The sequence below is a fragment of the Anopheles darlingi genome, chromosome 2 (genome assembly GCF_943734745.1).
Source record: "Anopheles darlingi chromosome 2, idAnoDarlMG_H_01, whole genome shotgun sequence".
Lineage (NCBI taxonomy): Eukaryota > Metazoa > Arthropoda > Insecta > Diptera > Culicidae > Anopheles > Anopheles darlingi.
The window spans coordinates 36181903-36199681 of record NC_064874.1 but is presented as its reverse complement, the minus strand read 5'-3'; the positions used below and the strand labels follow the sequence as shown (position 1 = coordinate 36199681).

Genomic DNA, 17779 nt, shown 5'->3' with positions numbered 1-17779 from the left:
ATTTTCCGTGCGATGAAAAATGCACAACAAGCGCCCTCACGGATGCACCGGTCGTGGGTCGCAGGGAAAAGGGCCGCCCGGAGAGTGGTTGGCAAGAAAATGCACAAAGTTCGAGCTTGGACTTTCACCCGGCTTTGGCCGACGGTGATTCATTCGTCAGGCCCGCGGCTTACAATTGCGGCCTCACGGGATGCAACTTTACAACTTCCCTCCTGCTGCTGCTGCTACTGTTGGTGGTGACGGGGGAACTTGGAAGCATATTTCCGAGTTTACCTTCTTTGCTCCCGGGGGTTTGCTTCTTTCCATTTTTCTCCTCCGTTTCTTTGTCACATTCCCTGCACATTTCCACGAGGTTTTCTGATGGTTCTTTTGTTCGTTCGGCAGCGTAGTAGCCGTTGCGCAGCGCAATACCTTTCGCAATGGATTCACATCATCCGTCGTGCATCCCGCCGCGTGGATCGTGGCCATCGTGGATCGAGCGGAACGAGTTTTTCTCCATTTTTACATCATACCGCGTGGCACTGCGGTGGTGCATCGATTTCTCGAGAGCATCTTCTTCGCGAACTTCGCTGGCAAGTGCCGTCACATGGTTGAGGTAGTCCCGGTTTCTAGCCTCCCACCACATTCACCGTGTGTGTGTGTTTAGGTGGGTGGCTGAATCTCTGTCTGGAGCTCTTTCTCCGCTCTGGCCTCCGTTGAGTCGCACACAAATTGTGCGGCGCTGGTGCAGTGGCGGCTGCTGCTGCAGCAGGTTATCGGGGTTTGTGAGGCGAGTGAGTGTGTGGTTTGCGATGTCTATCATTACCATTCACATTCGCATAGCATCCGAGGGTAAAAAGTGACTTTCAAATCGAGGCTTTTTGACACAGATTGTAGCGCTTTCGTGAGAATAAATATTTCTTTTGGTGTGGTTTGCACTAGATAGAAGCGCATTTACTCGGATTGACTCTGATGAGATGGAGATAATAGTGTGTTTGAAAGGAAAGGGGTGATGTGGGACGTTCTAACTGAAGAAAGTTTAATAATTTTCACTCACGTATAAGTGTCTGACTGTTCATTTATTTTTATGTACAAAATGCAGTGTGAATAGGAAGAAGGAAAAAGAAATGCCAACGGAATGAGACATTTTAAACGATTCTCGTTGACGTAGTGAGTGTGCAATTGTGAGTAATATAATAAAAGCAGCAATTGGAGACATTTCCTCACACTTCATGCGTGTGCTTTTCAACAACGATATTGATTTTTTGTTGATCGTATCAAATCGTAGTAAGCAGGAATATCTAGCAGGTAAAACATGAGTTCGTAGAGGGCGGATTCGGGGGTTTGGTGACGTGTCGCTGACCGGAAGATTTAATATTTGTTTGTGTGCAGAATGGATTTGCTATGCCAATATTTTAAGGTCTTAAAGATTCGGTTTTCCATGGCATTGGCAGATGACAATCCAGCCCATAAACCTTTCTTTAATTTTATTTCTACGGGAAATCAGAACCCCTTGTAGGTCTATAAAAAAGGATAGATTCGATTTACCAATGTCGACCAACGTTAAATTATTGTGACTCGTCAAAATGAAGAGATAAAATGAAACAAGAACAGTTGCTTTTCGATAAAGCCATATGCAACCAATCGCACCAAAGATTGTTGAAGAAAAGGACTCAATTGGACATTTGAATTAGAGTTCCGCGATAACAAACATTTCATTAGATTCATACAAATAATAAAAGAGAAAAAAAGTACACAACATGAATGAATGAAAAATGTAATTTTTTTCCAATTACTTTGACGATGAAAACTAGTTTCCTCATTTTATAGAATAACTATATTCTGTCAATATGTTTTTGGACTATTACATTTTGATTTAATTTCCTTTCATGTATGATTTTTAATAGAAGTGCGAAAAAAACATTTCTCCAACTCTGCTTAAGACTTATCCAATTGTCTTAATAAATCCGTAGTTAGCCTCGCTGCCCGTCAAGCCTTTTCTCACAGTCTTTCCATTGTCAAATTTGCTCAGCAAAAAACGGAACACCAGGCAGTTAATTGAAAAGTGCGATACTTAACCGACACTCACGATTCATGCGCCCTCTAATGTTTCAATTGTCTAATTCCATAATTCCATACGCTCGGCAGCCAGGCAGGCAGAACCCTCGGGAGTAACGTGAGCGAATGTTACTCCCCTTCGCAAATTACAGTTATCTGCCCGGCATTGTACCACCCGCCCCATTCGATTACTGGAAAGGTACGGGAACACGGCCACGCAACGACCAACAGGGACGCTACTAAGTGACTGACTCCGAAATGCATGCTCACGATCGACTAGCCCTCGGAGTCGGAACTCCGCTCCACGGAGACGACGCTCATCGAAATTAGACAGACGACGACGGAAAGGGAAATCGGAAATAGAGAAATTTCCAACGATTGGCGCGAGATGGTGTAAGAGCGACCAGCGAGCACCTTTCAGCCCCTTTAATCCCCCCGGGTGACAACATTTAGCATTTTCCAGGGGTGCGCTTTCCACGGTGCTGCCGCAGAATGTCGTAACATTGTGCCGTGCGCAATGCCCAATCCGATTAGTCCGGGCTCATCCCCCGTGCAGTTCGTGACTTTTCCGATCCGATCCGGACCGATTTGAGGAAGGAAGGAAGGAAGGAAGGAAAAAGTGAAATCGATTACGACAGCATCAGTACCAGAAGCCTGGAGCATGGAGCTTCTGTTTATGTCTCTTTCACTGTGTCGGTACCGCCGGGAGTTTGTCTTGGGTGGTCAAAGGTAAAGAGCCCGGTTTCGGGGTGCGACACCTGCACCGATAGCAGTGAAAGTCCGTTAGGAAGGAAATGCCGACCGGTCGCAGTGTTCCGAACTCGGTGTTTCGGTTGCCATGGTAATACTTTGAGGATACTACATTTCGTTTATTAAAAACTGGAATCACTCCAACAACGCGTGATTTTCGATTGTTTCGTGGCTATTTACATTCCCCTAGAGAGGGGCACCTCGTCGCGCTGCGCTACGCTAAGCACCATCCATCGGATCCTGATAATCGTAGACCTGCTTCCGCTTCCGGTAGGGCAAGGGATCCTCATCCTCGTAGTACTGATAGCGTTGGTACGGTTTGCGTGGATCGATACTACGCTGCCAACCACCACCACCGCCACCACCACCACCACCACCATGATCGTACACGACATGTTCGGTCGCGTGTCCAGCTCCCGAACCGGTCGATTTCTTCAATCCGTTCTGCAAATGAAGAAAAGGAGGAGGAGAAGGGAGAGCAAGAACTCGGTTTAGCGGTCAATTCGGGGCCACTGCACGTACTCCACAGAGCTGGCACCGTGTCGTTGGCGCCGGAACACCGGTGCCAGCATATTTACCAGAGTGGAAAAGACGAGCGCAATCTTGGCCATAATGAGGGCAACGGCCGCCAGGACGGCCACCTTCCCTAGGATAACCTGGGCGATCATCGCCATCAGCGCCATCAGCGCCATCGAGAACATGCCACCGTTCTTCTGTTTGTGCTTTTTGCCGCGTCCCTCAAGCTGTGCCGTTTGCAGCAACAAACCCGACCAGTGGCCCTGTTCATCGATGAGACTTAGTTGGAACAGACGAGAGGCCAGGAAGGCCCGCACCTTATCGAACACCGCGGACCAACCGTGAGCCGTTACACGCGCCATTTCCGACTTCCACGCCGGGTTCTTGCGTACGATCACGAAGGGGGTCACGTGGAACGTCACATTCCCATCGATGGCCCGGTCCATCAGACGGATCACTTCCTCACGAAAGCACTCGCTGAGCTGGCCCGCCTCGAAGCAACCTCGGGCACGTTCGAACAGATGTCGCGGATGACTTACGACGGACACTGGGAGTGTGGCATTCGATGGAGCTGCTTCCTTCACTGGCCCTTCTATCACTCGGGCACTAACTCCGGTGATCAACCGGTACTGTACTGTGAGCGCGAGTACGATCCCGATAACGAACCACGGATTGGGCACCATCTTTCGGGAGGGCCTTTGGGTGATGATGTGATGCTCGAGCACCGAGCACCGAAATGCAAATAGTCATCCCTAACCGGCATCCGGATCACTTTATATCGGAGGTTCCGCCGATGGCGTTCTAATGTCGCTCGACAAATGTGTCGTCTGGGAAGGGGAGGAGAGGAAGAACCCCCGAAAAATGCTCCGGAATTGTCAAATCTGGATGTGGCCTCATTGCCCTCTGGCTATGACCCGCAAAGTCAGCAGACGGAACATTGAACCACTTTTGTGGTTTTTATTTTGGACGAGACGAGGAACCCTAGGTTGGCGACTTCTTAATTGTTCCTGTTTGGCTGTCGTTCTCCGCGCGTGGCCTTGCTCTTCCGGATCCGGATCCCGGGCACAGATGCTGGGGCCCGCGGTGCTAGGTCACGCCACCAGTGGAATGCCAGAAGAAAGAAAGTGGCTCGCAGCCTACACGCCGCCAGTGGCTTGGCCGGGGCTTGAGTCCCCCGGGGGGGTTGTTCTCCTTCTTGTCGGTGCGCAATTCCGTCCGTCTGGATCCCGCACACGGCAACCAGCACCAGCAGAAGCAGTGATTAATTAGGCACAACGCGCATGCGCATGCGTGTCGGGTATTATGGTTGATTGTTGTTGGGACGCCGTGGCGCACCCGGGCAAAGAGAAGCCCCAGATCAGCGTTGCTCATCTGACGAGCGTGCATCACCGATCGGGGTCCGTGGTCCCGGCGAGGGGTTGGGGTTTGGTTTAGTAACCCGATTCGCGTTCGGACGGGGTGGCCATTAGAGCGGAAAGCGTGCGGCCTCATCATCGGATGATTCTTCCCGTGTGGTGCCTATTGATGGCGTGCGGTGGCGTGGTGGCCGCCATAGACTCGGCTTTGACTTGCACTTTTTGGGGACGAAGCACCGACGAGAATGCCGCCGAATATCTCTCTCCTCTCTCCTTTCTGTGGCCCACACACGCTCAATATTATAAATCAATATTTTGGATGCCGAAATGGCATTTAAATGAAGTCTTCTTTATTTATTGGACGTCTGTAGGCAGCATTGACATAATCATCATCTACGGTTACAGAGACATCAATATTAGACGTCAGGGTCTGTGAAAATTTCAAGACGAAGCCAATTCGTGTATTCCGTACTAGTCAGATAAAAGGGATAGCAAAGTAGAATAGAAATAGTTCTAACAAATATTTCCCGAAATAAGACAAACTTTTATGCACTATAATTCAGCCAAAATATTTTAAAAGTCCTCCTTTTTTACCATTCCTTGGAATTTCTGTAACAAGCCAACCGACGAACTGGCGTACATCAATGTGACTTACAGACGACGTCAATATTCGGCCTCATCAATATATTTTCAGCATTCTGAAAATCCTTTACTTTACGGACAGGTGATCTCATCATAGCCTACACACGATCGACAATTTAACGTCTTCCATGTTGCAGGCAACATTATTAGATGGATAGTATTCAGCATGTGTGTGCCACTTTAGAACACCGTCGTGGAAAGCAAATAGGCGAGTACATTACAGACAGTACAAAGTTTATTTCTGAGATTATGAGTTTCATATAATGAAAATAGCGCATCAGCATCAGAGCAATGGCCTTACTCTCTGCAGCAGTTCAGCTTTTCTGTAAAGCTGACTTCTTATAATGTATAAATGCAGCAGCGACGAATGGCTTTCCTTTGCCTTCGGTTCTCTTAACATCCTGCTCATGATGTCTTCCTGATTAATGGTCACTCCAGGCAAAGTTTCGTCCGGCGGTTGGTCCCCCAGTGCCGCCGCCGCCACCACCGCCGACATCGGGCAACGATCGTTCGTTTCGATCGGTGGTGAGATCGGAAGTGACGAACGGATACTCTCCACCACCGGTCGTTAATCCCCCGGCCGGTGCGTGTTGTTGTTCTCGTTCTTTCTCGTAGAATTTCCGCTCGAATAGCCGCGCTGTGCGGTCCTTTAGCATTTGTTGCTTTTCGTACTCGTAGAACTTATCGACCAGTGGTGCCGCCGATGGTTCGACACGTTCGTCCAGGTTAAGGAACTTGTCCTTTTTCTTGTAGTAACCGCCGCTGGTACTATGATCATCCGCCGATGATCCGCCGTGATGGTGCGTATGCTGGTGATGGTAGTGATCGTCATGGTGATGGTGATGATGATGCTGGGGCTGCTCGTCAAAGTCCGGATTGTCGGCGAGCGGATTGTTGTAGCGGAACGGTTTCGATCCGAACCCGTAACCCCCACCATGGTAGCCTCCGGTGAAGCCACCTCCGAATCCACCACCGCCGTATCCACCGCCCCCGAAGCCACCGACCAGCGAGGGTGCAAAGAACGAACCGTACCCGAACATGCCGGACAGGAAGAGGGCAATCTTGCCGAGGATGAGAGCCTTTTTGCTCAGCAAAATCAATCCACCAAACACCAGCGGGAGCAGGGTGGCCAGGTTAAACTTGAGGCCAAGCAGAAACGGGACGACGAAACTTTTGGTGAGAATACGGGCTGAAAGAGAGGAACAGCGTTACAGAGCGTTACGTGGTGCGGTGAGGTAATGATTTTTGGAAAATGATGAGCCTTGTTTGGTGCACGGAAGCGGTGGGTTTCCGCTGTATCATGCGATGTTGGATTTGTAGGGATCATTTATTCATTGATCAGTTTATTGATTGATTGATTCATTTCACCAAACAATCGCGTAGTGAGTTAAGAACTTCTCGTCATGAGAAAGAAAGCAGTTTTCGTGAGAAACAAAATTCGGGCACTCAAAATTCGAGCAGATATTTGCTAGAAACGACGGGAGGGCCCTCTAGGGTGTGATAGCGCAACAATAGTTATGATTCTGTCACTTAGATGACGCCACTGTCGGTTTCGAGCAGTTTTTATTTCGTTCGTTGTATCGTTTATATCGTTTATTTTGTTTTTTGTTTCGACTGATCGTTTTTTTAAATTTGCCGTTACTTTAATTTATTCAGGTGCCTATTCCCGTCAGGCGTTACTTGATGCCTAAGGCGTTCTTTTTTGTTCATTTTCCAGTTCACGGGGCGACCGGGTTGACCGGAGGGCACTGAAGATTTTCAGTCCTAGTTCAGTTTTTGAAAAGTCGAGTTAGGTACCAAAAAGTCGAGCCCAAAACTCTCACACCTCGCTGCGGCAGCTTTAAAAAAAGCCGGTGGGTGTGCTCAAACCAGAGGGCTGCTGGCACCAGCAAAAAAGCGATCGCCTGGGTGATTTCCTGGGCGTCAACTAATGCCTGACGGGAATAGGCACCTGAATTAATGTCGGGAAATGAATAAATTGGCCAAACTAAAGCCAAGCAACATGCAGCCGGATGTGCAGGGGCCGCGAAATAAGACACTATTTATCAGAAAGCCCTCAGAAAGTGGCCTGAAAACTACAAACCAAGATTTACACGAAAAATCACAAGGCTTGAGAGGACATTGGAGCCCACACCGAAAACTTCGAAAACTCGTAATTGAAACGCCATAGATCAGATTTTACTCCACCATCTCTCATCAATATGTAACCCTAAATCTTATCAACAACGCTTCACTGATCCAATCATAGCTACCTGTGGATTTTTCCTCGAACAGCGATCGTTCATCGTTCTGGGCCGCCGCTGGATCCAGCACGAACTCCAAAATGCCAACCGCACCGGCGGTTGGGCCAAGCTTCAGCTTCAGCCCCGGATAGATGATGCCCATGTCCCAGAGCATCTGGCGTTGGGCCATCACGGCGCCTGCATTCTCCAATATACCCCTGTCGATGATGTTAAGATGGAAAACACATTACCAAAGGCGTTGGTGGACGATGAGACGAAGAAGCCGTACAGCGTTGGAACCGATGACTGTCAAGTGACATCGAGACATTATTCAGATAATTCATGCTCTGCCCTCTTGCCCTCTGCATTGAACGGGGTATAAAAGCAAAATCTTGCGACGAAAAAGAACCGACAAACCCCGGGTTCCAATGCTAGAAGCTTCGACAGGCGAGCAGATGCATTAACATATTAAAGTAGCTCAACGACATCACCACGAGGACGATGTAGCCGAACATTTGTGCGGAGTAAAAGATCAAAGGGATGTGTGTGTGTGTGTGTGTGTGCGTGTGTGTGTGCACAAAAAGTAGTCCGATGTTGCGCGTGGTGGCGTCACGTTTGGGGAGGTGGCACACGTGATCGTGTGCCCGGCAGTCGGAAAGTTAATTGCATCGCGAACAAATTATGTCGATTACGGCTTTGGGTTAAATCAAACGGAGTCATTTCTTAAATTTGGAAAAATCTGGTAACCCCAGCTCTTAATAGGATTCTCAACTCGTGCAGAACGTATTTTGCTGCGAGGTATGCATCATTTGAAATCGGTTCACGGAAACCGAGTGTCGATTAATGTTTGCTCCTGATGATGATGGTATCGGTGTAGAGAAATTTGTGTTTTTTAATCGTTTTTGGTTCTTTATTGATGTTTCTGTTGCCAGCTGACAAACATAGTGTAAATGGACTTTAATTATCAACCATTACCCTGATTGCCTCCTTTCATCTTAATTATCAACCATTACCATTATTACATGCTTATGTGGAAGCTTGCGTTAAATCCGGGATAAAAATTCTTTACTTTTAACGACATATTTGGAACGAAATGCAGCGTGCAGTAATAATTGTTTGTCCGAATTTCATATCAAACACAATTTTTTCAAGAACATTTCATCGTGCTTGGTGGAATGTTTGTCAAAAGTTACACCCATAGCATTAATTTCAGGTAGGCATTTCGTGAAAAATGTTCCTTTTTTTTGCAGAATTCAGGCTTTGGCTACGAAACGGATGCGTGTCCGTTTCTATGATATTTTACTATGGGATGTGACACAAGGAATATTCCGATGAAAACGCATGCACGTTGCAAACAAATTATGTAAATTAAGACCCATTTTAATGGTCTTTTTTAATTGGAAAAATGCATACGGATGCGTGGAGCTGTAGCAAGAAATGCGTGAAAACGGACTCGCAAACGTTTGTGTAAAAGCTGTAGCCAAAGCCTCATCGCAGTCCCGCGTTAAATGGTCAAAGTTCCATAAATGAAGCTGGGGTGAAGGTTAATCCGGCATTAAGTAAGGTGTTTTTTTTAAATATTTCTTGTGAAGACCATTCATTTTTCATTTTTTCACCTAAATGTCATGTTAAACTACAATTTTTCAAGTACATTTGGTCGTTTTTATGGATTTTTGTTAAAAACTTCATTCATGGCATCCAATCTAGAAAGGCAAGTTTGCAAAAATGTACTTTTTGCGGTGCCCATCGTAGCCACGAGCTGGGTCATCAGAAATATTCAAATGAATATTCTGTTGTTAGATTATAAGTTTATCCAGGTAGGCTCGTCGAGTTTTTATAGAATTTCCTATTTTTCGATTTTTGGTAGATTTTTTAAGTTGAAAAAGTGATGCTTTTAACGGTGTTGCCTCAAACAATGAGCAAACAAATTTACATGATTAAAAAAGTTATTATGATTAAAAGGATCAACAATTTTTATAAAAACTCGACGGTTTTGATCGGTCCTGTAGTTTTTATGCTACGATGGGTACTCCCTTTGAAAACGTTGGTTTTGGGATTCAAAGTTGCGAGATGCTTTGAGCGATGTATGAAAGGCGGATTTTCAAAAATCTGTATCTTTGTCAGTTTGGCTTCGATTGATCCCAAAATTTCACACAATACTCTTGAAAGGATAAACACTCATGAAAAAATGTAAAAAGTAAATGCGAAGAAATAAAATAAAATACCGGAGCCCCCCCTTAAGAGAGACCGCTTTAAAGTAGCGAGGTGCTTTGAGTTTTGTATGAAAAGCGGATTTTCAAAAATCAATATTTTTGTCAGTTTTGCTTCGATTGATCCCAAAATTTCACACAATACTCTTGAAAGGATAAGCACTGTAAAAAGTAAATGCGAAGAATTAAAATAAAATACCGAAGCCTCCCTTTTAAGGTACACAAATGCAATTACTGCTGCCTCCGCAAGTGGCAAGTGCACTAGTTATGCGCCTAGAGAATCGAAAACCGGAAAACAAGATTCGCTCTCGAGCATATATGCTCACAAGGTGCATGTTAAAACCAATCGCTAGGCCGCCCAAGACACGGAAGCGTCCCAAAGCCCAACAGGCGAATTGAACCACTTCACGTTTGGCACTCGGACCGTTCGGTCATAGATCAAACCGACCTAATTGAGATTCGGCACGGAAGCGGTATTAACGCATTTCGTGACATCCATTTCGGATCCCCAGGGAGGGAGGTGGTCACCCAGTGGCGGACCCCGGTGGTCACCTGAAGATAGAGTTGTGAGCCCGATGATCTGCCGTCGATGAAAATGGCTTTCCGTCGGACCGTTTTGTCGTGGGCAGCCGGCCTACTGCCTGCTGTACACGGGAATCGGAATGTGGCCACCGGTGGCGGACGGGGTGAGAACACACGAAAAGAACTAGCCCCACAAAACAAACATACCAACATACACACACACACACATGGACCTCGATGAATCACAAACAAAAAAGAAAGTCAAGCACACCTCCGAGCACACGTACGATGAGCGAAGGGCGTGAAAGATCCACCAAAAACAAACGCCGTGATGGAGGAGGAAGCCGAGACCTCCGTCCGTGCTCATTTGTTTTCGTTCGTTTTGCACTTGATCGTAATTTATTCAAAGCACAGAGCGACGAGAACGAGTAGAAGGAGGAGGAAGCCACAGGAACGCAACGCCCCGAAGCCTGGAATACACACACACACACACGCACTCATCGGTCGTTCCCAATTCGATCGATTGACACAAATTCCAATGTTTCGACCGCACCTCTAGGCCCCAATTTCCCCGTCCGGTTGGTTGGTTGGTTTTGGGAGAGGATGAAGTCAGCTGGTCGGCCAAACCGGGCGAGTCGACCCACGGGAATGGTCACAATGTTTTGATTTGTATCGTCAGAACTCCCGGTGACGACGACGTTGGAGTACTTGCCTGAAGTCGAGCGGATCTCGATCGATAAAGTTGGGAATGATGCGTGACGCGGGCAGCGAATCATCCTTGATCATCAGCACACCGGTCGCGAGCGTGAAGTTGTTGGCTTCCTCGAGGAACTGCAGCGAGCTGAGTGCTTGCTGGCCGGCACAACGCAACAATCCCGGGGACGGTGCCCGCCGGATGCAGTAATCGAACTCGTCCAGCTGACCACGTACCGGGCTGGTGAGTTGCAACAGTCCCATCATCACCACCGTCACCACTACAAACACTGCCATTTGGACAATACTCAATACAAGGATTTGGCAGCAATGACAACAACAGCTTCTTGGTACGACACTTGGTCACTTCGGATACTTTGACACCGGAGCACAACTTTAACTGGAACACAGGACCACAGCAACCAGTAGTATTCACATATCAGACCAATACAAGGACACCAGCATATCACGGTGGAGCGTGGACAAAGGATAAGCCGGAGCTAAGTCGGACCTTCCGGAGAACAACCAACTCCTACGGTCCAACGCGAAATCGGATTAACCGATTGCTGGGGCAGGAGGCTGCCGGCCGGTTAGTTCTGCACTGGGACTGCACTACTGGCGCAAGTTCTGGTGGATTGCGACGTGACACGAATGTGTCCACTGACTGGTCCAGCGAAGTACCCGCAATATTGTATATATACCGGACCGGACTGGACAGACTTCCACTACTCCTTCCTGAAGAAGCACTCCAACTAAAAGACTGAAGACTTGACCCCCGCCATAGAACCTGTGGTGGAAAAACCTGGGAAACCACCCCGCCGAAGGAAGCGTATAATATTATTGCGAAAAGCGGGAAAATCGGAACGCAAGACAACAATGTACGGCCACCAACGCCACCCCAAATGCAGCGATCCGTATCTCCGGGAACGAATCCGGGGGGGCGATGACGGCGAGGGAACGAGGGAGTCGCAGACGGTTCCTTGACCACCCTGGTCCCTGGCCTCCCCGGGCGCGGACAGACGGGTGCGGTTGCGATTATGAGCGAACATTTACATAACCTCGCGAAGAAATTACGCGAACGCGAAGCGCGCCTCTGACGTTTGTCTCTGGCAAAGTTCACGACAGTAGGTAGAAGTAGTAGTAGGCGATGGGTTTGGGAAACACTTTTCACCTTTTCCTTCCTACCCGGAGTTCTCTGCCCTCCGCTCACTTCATTGTGTGACGTTCCGTTTGGTGACCTATTGTTCCGGTGGTGACCGCCCCCTGCGGGTGGCAGAAATCTCGCAGATGGCCGCGGACCCAGATTGAAGCTGGCTTTCCCGCGATGGCGATGATGGCGAGATGGCATAGTAGGCTTCGGGGCGCCTCAGGTTATGTCAAATCAGATGAGGATGATGTCATCCCGATGTGATCTAAGACGAGGGTCGACGGCAACGGTGATGGGCGTCCCTTTTTTTTGGCTTTTTGACGGGCCACGGGCGACGACGATTTAAACTAATTCCCCCGGACCGAATGACCTCCTCCCGGGGGCTCCAATACGATGACCACGAGCACGATGAACCTGCTGAAGGGTTTTCCATGCTAACCCGCATCGCCCGCATTAAGGGACCGAGAGCTCGCGACGGTAATTTGGAGCGGGTTTTCCGGAAAATTGGGTAGCCAATGCCACCAACACCACCACCACCACCCCCGTCAGATGAAGGAGAAGTTTGTTCTGACTGGCTGCAGCTCATTTGCGGTTCGGATTTAGGCACTTGGCCACTCGTGAGGCCGGGCCGCAAAAAACCAGGCCGCAAAAGCATAGTCATGTCACCGACCGACCGACGGGTGGGATGGAGGAAAGGAGGCATCTCCCCCACTGTGCCATCCCATAGTAATCATCGGAAATGATTACGCAAAAAAACGAAAACGCGAACGGCGCTGGTGCTGGTCTCACTTTTCGACCGGCCGCCGGTGAGTTTGTTGTTTTTAATGGAGTTTTTTGCACCGGGGTCACCGTCCACCGCTCCACCGCTCCCACCTTTGGGGCTTTGGACCATCGCTCATGGCGCGTGGTCAATTCGTTCGCTTGGTGCGTCGCTTGGTGGTGGCCCTGAGCCATGCCGTTAGCCGTGCATGGTGCCGCAGATAAAGACATCTTGAGCCGCGACCGGAAAACCGGAAGCGCAGCCCTTTCCTTTCACGCACACGCGCACGCACCACACCCCCCCTGAAACGATGGACGAAAATGGCGAAATGGTGGGCGCATTTCGCGAAAAGACAACGAAAAAAAAAAGAACGGAAAGAAAACGGGAAGAGTAACAATAATCATCTGCATCGTGAACGTGAAAGTGGCCAAAAGTGAAAGTGACGTACGTCCGGCCGGCCGCGGGCGGTCAACCTGAGGTTTTTTTTTGCGAATCTTTACGGCTAGATACGCAACGGCCATAATAAAGCAGAAACCAAGACGCGCTAGCCGCCGCTACCTCAAAGAACGCCGAAAGTGGTCCCGAAGAAAGGAAGAGAAAGAGAGAGAGAGGCTGCAGCCGCTGCTTCTCCTCCCTCCCCGTTGGTCATTTAGTATGATCTATTTTTTTTTATGTTTGTTGCTTTACGTTCAAACAATGGAAGGTGGGGGGAGCAGCGCGCCGGTGTGATCGTTAGCGGCGCAATTTGGCAGTCATTCCTTTTTGGCGCTACGAGCATGATGATGTTGTGTCTTTCTGCGACTTGACGGTGATAGCGATCGTCAGGAGATTTGCGTAACTTGCAATCCGGGAATCCGCGGCGCGCGAATCCGACCGACCATGATCCGATCCGTAATGTGAAACCATTTCCGGGGTTTTGTTTGCACGGTTAGTGGTTTTCTGGGGAAATTATTTTAAATCTTAAAAACCACGGAGGTGGCCGCGAGAGATACAGTGGTGAGGACACTCCTCCCCGGACACCACCGGCGTTGTGCGTGAAAGGAATGATGGATGGGTCTCTGGGCAACAATGTTGTGGCCATGGCAATCGTCCTCGTTTGTCCAAAGGCTGAAGAGCGTGTCTTTCTGGTTCTGCAAAGGGAGCGGGGGGCGGGCTTGATACCTTTAAAATGCAGGGCAGAGCAGATCGATGATGACTTTCACTGCGTGCGACGCATTATAGGTGGAACTAGGACAAAGCGCTTTGAAGAATGTGGATTCCTCGAACGGTGGAGTCGTTTGAAGAGCGGACTGATGATCGTGTATCGATCCGAGAATCTGGCATCGCGGGCATCGTGGCTGTTTTCATGCTGGCTTTAGATGTCGTAATAGATTGTGAAGAAGGGAAAATGTGTTTATCCAAAGCATGGATCGCTGAGGAATGTAGCAAGGAACGATAGTATGAGCTTTGGTCGTTCGTTTCCATGTTACTCGATACTCTCGGTTGGGAATTGAAGCATTTTTTCCAACTACCAACCGTATGGGACATTTCGGACAACGGACACATTAAATCCTGTCTTGCAAGAGAGAGCCTCTATTGGAGCCAATTCTAAGTAGCAATCCATCAAGATGATCATCAATTCGGTTCTCTGGAAGGAGTCGCGATTTACTAGGCAGTTATTTTTAACGGATTTGGACAATCACCATTTTCGACCAAGTACCGGCTATCGATGGCTACAAATTTTCCCCATCTTTCCAGATATCTTAATGGTTGGCACCATAGTTTTGGGGGCTTATGATACTCCAAACCTTGCTGGTCCCATCCGGTACGCAGCATTTTCTTTTTTCCGAAACGATGAGGTTTTTCTTTCGTTATTTTCCCGCATTGAACAACAATTTTAAAGATAGAAGGTTTTGAAAAACAAATTCATTTTTCATCGCAAGAATTAATCGTATCCCGAATTTATGCATTTTTTATTATATTAGGTTTACATTTTCTTTAAAATTTAAAGTCGGTTTCCTATCTGTATTATATAATCTCTTGATGGAGATGAAGAAAGATGGAGGCTAACATCTTCAAACATTTTGTTAGTTTTCTATCTTCCTTTTGTTTGTTGCTTTTAATAATTTTTTGATATTATTACCAAACGAGTCTACAAACATAAAACAGCTCGCCGCAAATCATCAATTTTCCCTACGATTTAGGAAATTTTAAACAAGCTAAAAAAATATGATGCTGTTTTCTCATTTGCTTAATGTTTGCCAAATATGTTGAACGGATGTCACAGGAAAGAAACTAAAATTAAATTAACGCTAGTTCCCTATAAATGATCCGTACCGACACAATTGTTCTCATTACCTACCGATATACCCGGTAAAAGCATAACGCCAGTTCCACTAAACTAATTTCGAAGCGAACGAACTCAATGATACGCAGTGCGTCAATAGGTCAACTACCATACAGTGCACACAGTGATGGTACCATTTCAAACACCCATAAGTAGCACCGTAATAACTCTCGATGGTTACGGAAAAAAACGGCCCATCCAAGTGATCGAGAAATAGCAAACATCAAACTGCTTCTACAGTTACACCATCCGCGGCATCCGGAACATCCTCCGGATCTGCGTGGAATCGATTTCGCCATACAACCATAATTCCGAGCACTTAACCCAGAGCGTAGCAATGGGCGGCTGTAGTGATGGTGGGGCTTCTCACATGATTGCACGGTATCGATCCATTGCTATATGTAGGTCCGGTTCGATTTCCCCCCGTTTCCATCATCTCTTCTTCAAAACTCGAACAAGATTGGAAGCTACTCTTTGGCGAAATTCGGTTCCATTTGCGCTGCTCGCACCGTATTGCCTAGATAGGTTTATTGTGCTCGACGCTCGAAGTGCGCTCGAAGCTGCACTCACCTCAAAACGCGATGATAGACGCGCACCGCCGATGGCCAAGCAGAAGCATAAATCGAATCCCGTCGTGCGAGGGAAAAGGGGAACGGAGCTTAATTTTATTGTTTCTTGGCCTCCAGCCTCTCTGGCCAGAGACCAGGCCAGGCCAGCTGCAACAGCAACCTCCATTTACGCACTTCTGGGACCGGGACCTGTCGAGGAGCACAGCGGGAGAGGATGATTGCCCGGCACCCAGGCCCCGGAGCACCCAAGCCAAGCAAACAGGTCCGCCCGGGGGTCTACTTCAGAATTTGTAAAAGTTTCTCCAAAAGGCCCTGACCTCGGAAGCCGACAGTGAAGGCGCAACAGATGGTGGTGGCGGTTTGGGGTGGTGATGGTGCGTGAGTGTGTGAGAAGGAGGGAAAAGCCGGCTCCAGCAGCCAGCCAAGAACAACGCAAACAAAACGATCGTCCGCGAAGCGAAGAGACATACTAAAAACCGAAAGACGACGATGATGACCATCATAGCGATGATGACGGTGATGATGATGATGAGGGGAGTAATAATAAAAATAAAAATATTATTCGAAAAAGGAAAGGCAACGCCGTTTCGTCCCCGATTCCTTCTCCTCCTTTCTCGTGGCGCGGTTGCAAGGTTTTCGACAAAATACAATAAAAAAATACAGAAAAAAAACTTTCTCCAAACAGCCCACCGCTGCCGAGAAGGTCCGGGTTCTCCTCAGGAGGAACGGAACCCCATTCCCCCCCTTCCTTGGAGCCATGGAGCGATGAGTACGCGCGACGAATAAAACGCTCTCGTTCCTTCTTCTTCCTTTCGGCCGCGGTTTCGTGTCTGGGCGTTTGGTTTCTTTGTGTTTATATTTATTTTCGTCTTTCTAGGAGCGTGGACGTGGACCCCACCACTGGGAGTCTCGGTTTCTTTCTCCCTTGGCGTACGAGGCAGGCAACACTTTCGATCTCGAAGCAGGTTTGCTGTGGAGCGATGAGACGGTGAAGGAGGAGGAGGGTGTACCCCTCGGGAGTCCAGGAAGGACTGGAGTTGGTGGATGCGCGGTTTTCATGACACAGATTACACACTTTCCCTTCGATGTGTGTATACCCTCCGAATCCCGTGAAGCAGCAGCGCAGGATGAAGACGAACGAAACGGAACGAAACGAAACGAAACGAAACGAAGTGAACCAATAATGAACCCAACGACGATCCCAACGAGGTGGTGGTGGATGCGCCAGTCAGTGGAGGAGAAAGGTGAAGGACCGCCGATCCTTCTACTTCTTCCTCGCCGAACTCTCACGCCGATCCCAACGCCAACGATCACTTTCCCAAAATCCGGTTTCCCGGAGGTATCGCGCCGGGCCCAAGCTTAACCGTATCGTATCGGTTGGCCTTGTTGCGCTTTCACTCCAGACTTGAGAGTACAATTGCTCCCCCTCCCCCCCTCCCTTTGGGTCTAGTGATCGTGCCTGGTGACTGATTGATTTGAGACCGAGATCGGCGGAGAACGGGGTTTTTTTTTATCATTTTAATTCATTTTATTTCATTTCTGTCAAAGTTTTTGATCTTTTCTTCCTCTCTCCCATCTCTCCGGCATCGGCAGCTCCGGTCACCGGTCCGGCAACAACGGGAACGCGCCTCTCACGGGGAGCACCTCGCCGCATGCCGCAAACCGATGCCACCGAGCACACGGCGCGAAGGATGGAAAGGAGTTTTGTATTAAAGTTACAATAATTTAAACAATAAATAACAGAACAGATCATTCTTACAAAACGTTTTCCCTTTTTCCCTTCCCGTTTTTCTCACGCGCCTTCCCAGCGCGAACCATTACTGAACGAACGGAGCGACGGCACTTTCCGGGTGTTCGGGCGTGTTCCGTGTTCCGTGGGTGTTCCAAATTGGGGTCGCCTGGTGTGTGTGATCAGGATCCCGCCCTCTGTTCTCTCTCTTGCCGGGTAGGTGGGTTCGCGAATTTTCGAAGCGAAGAAAGTGACAGCGCGAAGAGTACTTCGTCTTCGCGGCTAAAGTTCAGATGTAGAA

At 48.3% G+C, this 17779-nt stretch overlaps 2 protein-coding genes across 2 annotated transcripts in view; both read right to left on the bottom strand.

Annotated features, from left to right (window-relative positions):
- The window catches only part of LOC125950273 (transmembrane and coiled-coil domains protein 2), a 300863-nt gene that overhangs the window by 156510 nt on the left and 126574 nt on the right, over positions 1-17779 (bottom strand). The window lies entirely within an intron of this gene.
- LOC125959199 (uncharacterized) lies at positions 5723-11244 on the bottom strand. Its single transcript, XM_049692010.1, has 4 exons — positions 10967-11244; positions 7553-7740; positions 6153-6489; positions 5723-6068 (listed from the first exon to the last, which is right to left on the bottom strand). The coding sequence occupies exons 1-4, from the start codon at positions 11242-11244 to the stop codon at positions 5723-5725; spliced, it is 1149 nt and encodes a 382-aa protein (XP_049547967.1).

Coding starts and splice junctions, on each gene's coding strand:
- LOC125959199 (XM_049692010.1), bottom strand. CDS start 11,244: ATGGCAGTGTTTGTAGTGGTGACGGTGGTGATGATGGGACTGTTGCAA. Junction 6,490..7,552: donor GTTCGAGGAAAAATCCACAG/GTAGCTATGATT, acceptor CCTCTCTTTCAG/CCCGTATTCTCACCAAAAGT. Junction 6,069..6,152: donor GACTTTGACGAGCAGCCCCA/GCATCATCATCA, acceptor GGATGATCATAG/TACCAGCGGCGGTTACTACA.